The sequence below is a fragment of the Podarcis vaucheri genome, assembly GCF_965113315.1.
Source record: "Podarcis vaucheri genome assembly, chromosome: 17".
Classification (NCBI taxonomy): Eukaryota; Metazoa; Chordata; class Lepidosauria; order Squamata; family Lacertidae; genus Podarcis; species Podarcis vaucheri.
In genome coordinates, this window is record NC_138755.1 from 4,633,802 (window position 1) to 4,643,404 (window position 9,603).

Genomic DNA, 9,603 nt, shown 5'->3' on the forward strand with positions numbered 1-9,603 from the left:
CACCAAGGTCTGAAAGCAAATAAGTGCAGGGTTTAGCAACATACTACCCTTAGTATGTATCTAGAAGTGTGGCACATATTTGGGCATAATGCATTTACCTCTCATCTACCTTGGGCTAAGACCTTTTGGCCCAGTTAGTTTATGACCCTTTCCTCTTGGAGCAGAAACCCTGTTTGCCAAAATAATATGGGGACAGGAGCAGTACTTGCAGGGAAGAATTGGTGAAGAGTTCTTAGGCCTTCTCTGCAATGCTGCCCTCAGGGAGCCTCTCTTTACAGTAAGAGTGCTGGTTTTTATTCTCCCTCTAGCACTGTGCTTCTGCCATACTAGAGCAACGATCATTAAAAGGCTCTAGAAGAAATCTCTAATTGACTCTTGTGGAGCAGGGACATGAAGAAGAGCCTCAGATGAGGATTGCAGGGTCTGGGTCAGTTCATATATGGATAAACCTTTTGGGCAGATACTGTGAAGTTTACATATTGAAGAATTTAGAGGGCACCACTTATTTCCTGTTGAGGTGCAGAGCCAACTCAAGTAGAATGAAAATATTGTTTACAATATTTAGAAAGGTGGGAAATTCTAAACAGAAGAGGTTTCAAACTAGGATCTTTTAAAAAGGATAGCCACACAGGTCTCACTTCCAGCTGCCAATTGCAGAATTCTCCACATCTGGGCAAGTGTGGTAGAAGTACGCAGGAATCACTGTAAATGCAATCAGAACATTTAAATAAAACTGGTCACATCTACACCATCTATTTAAAGCACATGGCTTCCCTGAAAGAATCCTGAGAAGTTTTAAGGGTGCTGGAAATTGTAAGTCTCTGAAGGGTATAGTTTCCAGGTATAGAGAAGGTTGAAGTTTTCATTGCAGTACTCTGAAAAGTACATTCTATTTTTTGTTTTTGTTTTTTAATTAAAGTAAGATAACAGATCCTGCAAGGTTCAAATCCCTTTTCTGTTGGGATGTCTGTACCTTTAAAAGACAAAAATTCAACAGACTTGAGATGTGCAGGGAAAGATTTAACTTGTTTAATTTCTACACCATGTAATAAGTTTTGACGGCACAGGATTTGCAAGTCTTTTTTCCTGTAGCACTCTGGAAGAACTGGAAGCATCATGTTGCCTTCCCTCACACCTCAAAAAGCATTTCCCAAATTGTGTTTTTATTGTTGATTTTCATTGATTTTTATATTAGTCACTTCCAAATTTGCAATAAAAGTGATTAGATATGTGTGACAACTCTGAAGGGCATAAAATAACTGCAGCTAGTGGGGACAAAGATACAAAGAGAGGGGGAGGCTGTTCCCCCCCCCGCAAACTACAAAAGAAAACGGGGCTTTCTGCAGGCTGACTGCCTAAACCAGCCTTTCCCAATCTTGGGGAGGGAGGATGTTCCAGCTGTTGTTGGACTCCAACTTCTCTCACCCCTAGCCAGCAGGACCACTGATCAGGGATGATGGGGGGGGGGAGGAGGACAATGGGGGAAAGAATATACAGGCTACGATCTTATACACCTGGGAGTAAGCCTCACTGAGTTCAAATGGGGCTTGCTTCTTCTGAGTTGATGTATTGACAGGCTCGCACTGCCCGCCTTTGTCTCAAGCGCGTTCCTCCGAGTCCTCCAGAGACACAAGGGATCAATAAACCACGTTTGTTTCCGTCCGCTCGGCGGCGGCCCTCTAGGGGGCGCTGGCTCCGCGTCGCCACCAATCGCGGAACCGGAAATGGGTCCTGCGCACTGACTCCTCCCTGAGCGAGTTTCCGGAAGACGCTTCATCGCGACAGGGCTTTCACCATAGTGATGCCGCGGGCCAGAGCGGAACTTAGCCAATAGCGGGCGGCTCCGGTTTTTCCCCCTGCCGGAAGTTCCGCTCGCGAGTGACGTAGGTAAGGCAGCTGGTGGGATCTGCGGCTGGAGAAAGGAGAGGCGGAATCAGCGGGTGCTCCTTCTCCTGACCAGGCAAGGCCGCAGAGCTTCCTCACACCGGGCCCGTCCATTTGCGCGCCCCTGTTTCCCCGGCCGGATCCGAGGCCCTCAGCCGTCCAGGTTCTTCCCCCTCGTCTGCTCCTGCTCGCCGGGCAGCAGCCTTTGAGGGGCCGAGCTGGGGGGTCTGTGGTGGAGCCGGCCCCCCACGCCCTCACAAGCCCCGACACGAGCCCGCTGGAAAGGATTCTGGCTACTGAGGCCGGGAAATCTCTTTAGGGACGCTGCGAGCCCGCAGGCGCAACATCCCGGCCGGTTAGTGCGGGCAGCGCCTGCACTTTGGAACTCCCTGCCGATTGATCAAGCAGGCGCCTTCGCTGCGCTCTCTTCGGCGCCTGCTTAGAAACATCCCCTAACCCTGCGCAGGTGGTTAGAAAGTTGCAGCAGAATCATATTGTAGACAGTAGCATCTAGTCCAGCCCCCTGTGCAGCTGTCCCAGACGGGGATCGAACCTGCAACCTTGGCATTATCAGCTCCAGGCTCTAACCAACTGAGCTATCCATAGAATATTAAGAGTTAGGAGGGACCATCATCTAGTCCAGGCACGTTCAACAGGTAGATTGTGATCTACCGGTAGATCACTGGACACCTGTGGTAGATCACTGGTAGATCACTGGCTCCCCCCAAAGAAGCTCAACAACTTCAGCTCCCCTTAAAATGCTCAACAACGTTGACTTGAACCCCAAAAAGGGGGTAGATCACTGCCAGTTTTTAACTCTGTGAGTAGATCGCTGTCTCTTGGGAGTTGGCCACCCCTGCTTCTATTCCAACCCCCTGGAATGCAGGAATCTCAGCTAAAGCATCCATGACAGAGGGCCAACCAACCTCTGTTTAAAAACCTTCAAGGAAGGAGAGCCTGGCTAAAGTAGTTTTAATCTCTTGCTATTTCAACTAATGTAGGTTTAAAAATAGTGTTGTAAAATTTTCTTAATTTTATTGTTTTGTCTTCTTGTAAACCGCTTTGAGGTTGTTGTTTTGTTTTTGTTTTATAAGCAAGCGGTGTATAAATCTTATGAAATGAATAAATAATAAATACATTCATACATTCATGTCTATGTGGGGATTTTTATTTTTGCCTCACAGGTCCATCTACAGCCATGGCGCAATACAAAGGAGCTGCCAGCGAGGCTGGCCGGGCACTCCAGCTGATGAAGAAGAGGGAGAGGCAGCGGGAACATATGGAACAGATGAGGCAACGGATTGCTGAGGTGATAGGAAGCAGAAGGTCCTAAGGGGCAAGATGGGGGGGGGGTAATTTGGTTGCTGAGAGAGATATTACCATGAAGGTGTGGTGCAGAAGCATTGGAGGACTCTGAATGCAGGGAATGGGAAAGAAGGCAGCAGCATAGAATTGTCTGTTCTTTGTTGCCAGGTTGTCAGGAAGAGCCAGCGCAAAATACGGAAAGGTGTTTTCAAAATGATCATAGAATTTTGTAGAGTTGGAAGGGACCACGAGAGTCATCTAAAAAGTTTCAATGCTTTTCATATGTGATGCTTTTCAAATGCACCTTTAAGCCATTTTTCTGCAATCTGTAGTGTTCATACAGTATAAGAAACCAAATTGAGGCATTAAAAAATTAAGCAGATGTTCTAATAAATATTTAACAGTGTATTCAAATTATGGTTGCAGGTAATACAACACCCTAGCCCATGGTGAAGCTAAGCATGCTGAGTACAAATACATTAAACCAACGTATCTATCTTTTGGCAATAGTTGTGGATAATTGTTTCCTCATGATTCCTTCCCCCCACAACATTTCAGTTAGCCCTTGGCATGGTTTTTTGTTTTTTTCTTTAACTTCACTGCTCTCTTCCATTATAGAGTTGAAGGGGTACTGTCGGTCAGTTCAGTCCCTGCCCTAAGCAACCTTAAATATTTTTCCTTGAAAACCTCTCTAGGAACATTTCACAACTTGTTGTTTTACCATAGGGATGGAGAACCTCTGTTCTTCCAGATGTTGACTTTCAGCTCCCATCAGCCTGGCTAGCATAGCCAATGATCAGGGATGACAGGAGTCGTAGTCCAAAAGCAACTGGAGGGTCACAGGTTCTCCATCTCTCTATCACCAGATTTCTCTTAGAGGTTTTTATTCTTCTGGCTTGATGTATTCTGTATATTCTTGTCTCCCTTTCAATCACTTGTCCATCCCACCTCTTGTAAGTTTTGGCTACCAGATAAAAAAATTCCTGTGTGGTTGTATCCCTTTTTGTGAATATTCATTTTCTGCATGACTGTGGTTTGCAGTTTTCTTCTTTTATTACTGTCAGAAATTGCCCATCTTCCCCAACTTGTCTGTCACATAACGTATCTTTCCAATATACTTTTCTAACTGTCTGAGTATAGTGAAGTACATTCCCTCCGCCCCACCTCTTTTAAAACCTGGACTTTGTTATCCTTTCTCTTTCCTTTTATTTGACTAATCACATCTTTCATGTTAGGATCATCACTATCACATTGTCTGTTAGTATTGCTCTGTCAAAGTGAACTAAGATTTAAATGAATTGAGATTCTGACCATTCTATTAACCTGCTGAAAGAGAAAAAAATAATCTCAAATGCATGGAAGGTCCCTTGTATAGTTAAATAGGTTCTGTCTCCAACAAGTATGGTAATTGCAGAAAATTTAGAAAAATTATAGGTGCTCAGAAATGTGCCTCAAAAGATGAAATATTTCCACTCCTGAGTTAGTTCCTTATTATATTGAACATATTATATTGAACAGCCTCCAGATGTCAGTGAACTGCAATTCCTATCAGTATGGCAAATGGCGAAGGATGTTGGTAGTTGTAGTTCAGCAGCATTTGGAGGGCCAAACACCTGATCTTGAATATGGCTTTGCTGCTTTGCAACTTGAACACCAAGCACATGCCTTTGAAATCTCCCTATCCTCCGAGCAGTAGGGCATAGCATAGCTGCTTCTACCTACTCCAGTCTTGGCATCTCCCTCCCTCTACCTGCTGTCACAAGCAAGAATCCCAAGTGTGCCGTACCTGAGGGGGGCAGTGGATGACAGGACCAGTGAGGGAGCAGACACAACTTCCTTTTCTTCTGCTTTATTAGGAGATTTAAAGTTTTATATGAAGTGCCTGGGCTGCAGCACTGCTTTTTTCTGTAGTGTTAAGCTCACCAAACAGAAATGTGTTTCCCTAGAAACAGGAGAGCTTAGATTTTGCAGTGTGTATTTAGTGCCAAATAACAATTTAATTCTTTATTAGAGAATTCCTCATTCAACGACTCTGATTGATTTTGCGGGTCTCTAAGCAGACATTCACAGTGTTATCTTTTTTCCTTCATCCAGATACATTCACAGGTATTGCCATTCCCTTCATCTTGGACCTGGGTGACCGTATACTTTTTCTGCAATGCATTGAGTTTATAGACTACTTTCCCCCTTTCCCTGTGTTTTTATAACAAGCTATACCCCCTGAATAATAATGACACTTCAGTCTTGAGAGCTTTCCCCAACAAGTCTTGCCAACAGTACCACTGCTTCTGACAATGTTTAGCTCACCTTGCTTGCTTTCCCTGGGTTCCCTCTTAGTATACAAAAATGCTGTGTGCTTGAAAGTCTCAAATGAGCTCTCTTCTTGCCTTGGACCTTTCTGTGCTTCTGCAGGGCACTTGTTCCTTCCAAAAATGATTACAGATCCTTGGACTTTGTTCTCTGGGCTCACATCTCCCAACCATTTAGATCAGCCTTCCCAGTGTGGTACTTTTCAGATGTTTTGAATTACAGTTGCCGTCACTCTTGACCATTGGCCATTCTGGCTGGGACAGGTGGGAGCTGGAGTCCAGAACATCTGGAGGATACCAGAGAGGGGTGTGCTGTAGATCACTTATTGGATTGACAAGGCAAGGGCAATGTTGATAAAACAAATACAGTTTGGGGTGTTGGCCCTTTCTTGTGGAGCCCAACTTCTCAGCCTTGAAGACACTGAATTCCTCCTGGCAGCACTGCCTGTAAAGCGAAGCATTCTGGTTGAGGACCTTTCCATGCCCAACTCGACTTCTTTCCTTGGTGAAAAGGATTTTCCTCTTTTTCTTTACTTCTTTCAATCAAAATCAGTAGAAAATGTACATAATCTGTCCCAGGTCTTTGGATTAAGGTAGGCTATGAATCTAAAATAGTTGGGATACAGAGTGTGAGTGCTTATCTTAACCAAGGGCAGGATGAGATGAGAACACTAAGGGCATGTGAGGTTTTCCTATGGCTGCCCTGACCCCAAACAGCACATGGGTTGATGTCCCCTAATCTGTGTTCCTCCTCCTCTTGGGGTAGTTGCACATCTTTGTAGATTTAGTCTAAGAAGGTGGTCTGGAAGTAGTAACTGGGATATCGCTGAGTCTCTAGCTTCTTGCAGCAGCAAACTTGACCTCCGCTTTCCCATGGCAGGAGAACATCATGAAGTCAAACATTGACAAGAAATTCTCAGCTCACTATGATGCAGTGGAAGCTGAGCTGAAATCCAGCACTGTTGGTGAGTGTGGGAAGGGAGCCCAGTGCTGGGGAATGAAGCTGCAGGGGTCCCAGTCTCCATTCTTTGACTTGAATGGATGAATAGACTCTACTTCCCTGCACAGAGCTGGGTAATCATCACATGGGAGGCCTGATTCCCAGCACATTTTCTTCTGATAGGTCTGGTGACCCTCAACGACATGAAGGCCAAGCAAGAGGCTCTTGTAAAGGAACGGGAGAAGCAGCTGGCAAAGAAGGAGCAGTCCAAGGAGCTGCAGCTGTGAGTTGTGGGTGTTCTGGGTAGACTGGGATGGGCAATATTTTCCCTCTCCTTCATGAATGTTCCCCCTGTACTATAGGGTGGTGTATAAGATTTGGAGTACCGTAATGGTTAAGACCGTAGAGTTGGATGGGCCATGGAGGTCATCTGGTCCTAGCCCTTGGCACACTGTATCTTCAGCATCCCTGGTGAACCTACATTCAGATGTAGGTTGTGCAGTGAGAGCATCCCATTTTAAACTATAGAACACTAAGACATGCAGTCAGTCATGTTCAGGAGAGGCAGAACAAGGTGCTTCTTCATGCACTGCCTAATTTTGAAATCCACTAAGCCTTTGTGAGTTTAAAAAAGGGATAAATCTGTTGTCTGTTAATTAGCCTGTCAACTAACCGAATGGAACTTCTATGTCCAGAGGCATTATATCTGCACAAAACTAAGGAAAAAAACTGCAGCTTAACCAGGAAGAATATTGCCTTCATGCCTTTCTTGTGAGCTCCCCAAGGCAACCCCTGGCTACGGTTGGAAGCAAGGGTGCTGGGCTATGTGGGTGCTTGATCTGATCCAGCCGGGCCTTGAGCAAGCCACTATTTTCTCTCAGCCTTGGTGCCTCCTCTTGCAGTACCGGCAGCATAATACTGGCCAAACTTACAAGGTTGTTGTGAAGATTACTGCAGTAATGCTTGTGAAACACTTTGAGCATTGTTAAGCATAGGCATTGCCTGAAGGCTTATGATGCAGCCACTCACTGGGTCTGGGTCTGATCTGGATGGGAGACTGCCTGACAACCCCATGAAAGTAGCCTTAAATTCCAAGATGAAAGCAAGGCAGATTATAAATAATCCTAAATAAATAAGGACATGTTGTTATTCGCTTCCCTCTAGTGTAGCAGCTTTGTGACTCTTAAGTTCCCTTCCTGCCCATCTCCCTAATCTGAGAAGTATGACCAATCTGGGGATACTCTTAACATCAACCCCTCTTTCCTCTTCAGGTCACTTGCTGTTTTTCAACTCTCTGCTTTCCTCCACCACCTTTGGAATGCTTTGTTTCCCCCTCCCCGTGAGGGGACATGCCCTGTGAAGCTGATGTTGGCTTGTTCCTCATAGGAAGCTGGAGCGCATGCGGGAGCGGGAACGCAAGCAGGAGCAGAAGCGCAAGATCTCAAGCTTGTCCTTCACCCTGGATGAGGAGGAGGAAGATGATGGCGGCATCGAGGAGGAAGAGGAAGAGGCAGAGCTGGAGCGGGAAGGTGAGGACTGGAAGGCTGGGTGCTCCCAGGTGGAGAGGGAAGCCCAGGTGGGCCTGGATAGTGGTGATGCTGGAAGCAAGGTGGGGCTGTGAAGGGATGGCTGTGAAGTTTCAAGGGTAGCTCCTCCCTCTTGTCTGATTGCACCACCTCCCTCAGAGCTGGCCCCCAAGAAGAAGAAACTGGGGAAGAACCCAGATGTGGACACCAGCTTCCTGCCTGACCGTGACCGTGAGGTACGCTGCTTATCTGCCTTCTGTGGCGCCCACCCACCTCCATCCTCAAGTGCCCTGGAGGGGTCCCCAATGCCCCTCGCCAGCTACATCTTGCAAGGCACTTTGCTCCCATCTTTCCTTCTGTGGATTGTTCCTTCCTGCACTAAGGCAGGAGCAAGGATCCTGTGGTCTCTCCTGAAGTTACTGGACTGACTCCAGCTCCTATCATCCCTGACCCACTGGCCATGTTGGCTGGAGGCTGATGGGAGTTGGAGTCCAAAGCATCGGGAAGGTGCTGGGTTTCCCCAGCCCCACCAAGGCATCACCTTGACAACTTTTGCCTTCCCCTCCTCCGGTTTCCAGGAGGAAGAAAATCGCCTGCGAGAAGAACTTCGGCAGGAGTGGGAAGCCAAACAGGAGAAAATAAAGAGTGAGTGATGGAATGTGGTGTCGGTGGCCTGGCCTTGACCACTGGTTATCAGAGCCTGTCATGTGGTCATAGCAGGGGAGGGGTATTGTTTATAGGAAGATGTTGGAGATTTTCATATTTCTTCTGATGAGAGTTTTTATTCTGTCCTTCTCTTGACTCCTCTGTGATTTTCCTCTCCCACCAGGTGAAGAAATAGAAATCACCTTCAGCTACTGGGATGGCTCTGGGCACCGCCGGACTGTCAAGGTGAGCTTTGCTCCATGCGACATTGGGCTCAGTTCTTAGCTTTGGAAAAGGAGTTGGTGGCTTAGCGTGTGGGGTGGTAGGAGCCCAGATGGTTGGCTTTTTCCATTCAGTGCACCAGCGGTGGGGAACCTTTTTGTCCTGCATGCCAAATCTGACTAGGGCTGGGAGCACCTGCCTGTCAGCTAAAATCCCAAATGGGAACAGGACACACAACAAAAACAGGATTAAACCCTGTCCTCCTGCCCATCAGCTGCTGTCAACAGTGATGTCAGCTGATGGGCGGGTGAGCACGGTTTGGGGAAATTGGCCTTGCGGGCCACATTGAACCCCCTGGCAGGCAAAGGCTGGCACACAGGCTGGAGGATCCTCACCCCTGCAGAGCACGAGCCCCCAGTGCATGACCACCTATGAACTGATAATGTTGCTCTTAGCTCTCTACCCCATGAATTAAAAGCTACTTGCACCAAAATATCCACAGCTTCAGTTTACTAATCTACCAATTAAGGCCTGAAGCCATTAATCTTATATGTAAAATAGTGCCCTCTCATTCATATTCACACACACAGTGGAGTGACTGAGTGTGAGAGAGGGTGTGCACCAGTGTGCTGTAGTGTTTAGAGCCTCAGTTTATGTTTTTGGTTGAAATCCCCACTCAGCCATGAAGCTTACTTTCTGAGTGACTTTGAACCAGTCCCTCTCTCAACCTAGCTGTACAGGAATGTGGTGAGGATAAAAGCATAGAGAACCA

The 9,603-nt window shown here is 46.7% G+C and overlaps 2 protein-coding genes across 3 annotated transcripts in view; both read left to right on the forward strand.

Moving 5' to 3' along the window:
* LOC309522715 (plexin-A3-like) overlaps window positions 1-9,603 on the forward strand; it is a gene marked incomplete at its 5' end in the record, with an annotated part of 112,880 nt that overhangs the window by 56,680 nt on the left and 46,597 nt on the right. The window lies entirely within an intron of this gene.
* FAM50A (family with sequence similarity 50 member A) lies at window positions 1,759-8,951 on the forward strand. 2 transcript variants are annotated; one of them, XM_082204418.1, is made up of 8 exons: window positions 1,759-1,887; window positions 3,069-3,193; window positions 6,379-6,463; window positions 6,622-6,721; window positions 7,825-7,967; window positions 8,124-8,200; window positions 8,543-8,609; window positions 8,794-8,951. In XM_082204418.1, the coding sequence occupies exons 2-8, from the start codon at window positions 3,083-3,085 to the stop codon at window positions 8,892-8,894; spliced, it is 684 nt and encodes a 227-aa protein (XP_082060544.1). In that variant the 5' UTR covers window positions 1,759-1,887; window positions 3,069-3,082; the 3' UTR covers window positions 8,895-8,951. The 2 variants fall into 2 exon arrangements, with proteins under 2 accessions (XP_082060544.1, XP_082060543.1); XM_082204417.1 differs by having other exon boundaries at window positions 1,815-1,960.

Bases quoted from the DNA above. Each gene is read 5' to 3' on its own strand.
- FAM50A (XM_082204418.1), top strand. From the start codon at position 3,083: ATGGCGCAATACAAAGGAGCTGCCAGCGAGGCTGGCCGGGCACTCCAG. The intron at 6,464-6,621 runs GTGAGTGTGGGA...TTCTTCTGATAG, and splicing joins GCTGAAATCCAGCACTGTTG to GTCTGGTGACCCTCAACGAC. The intron at 8,610-8,793 runs GTGAGTGATGGA...CTCTCCCACCAG, and splicing joins CAAACAGGAGAAAATAAAGA to GTGAAGAAATAGAAATCACC.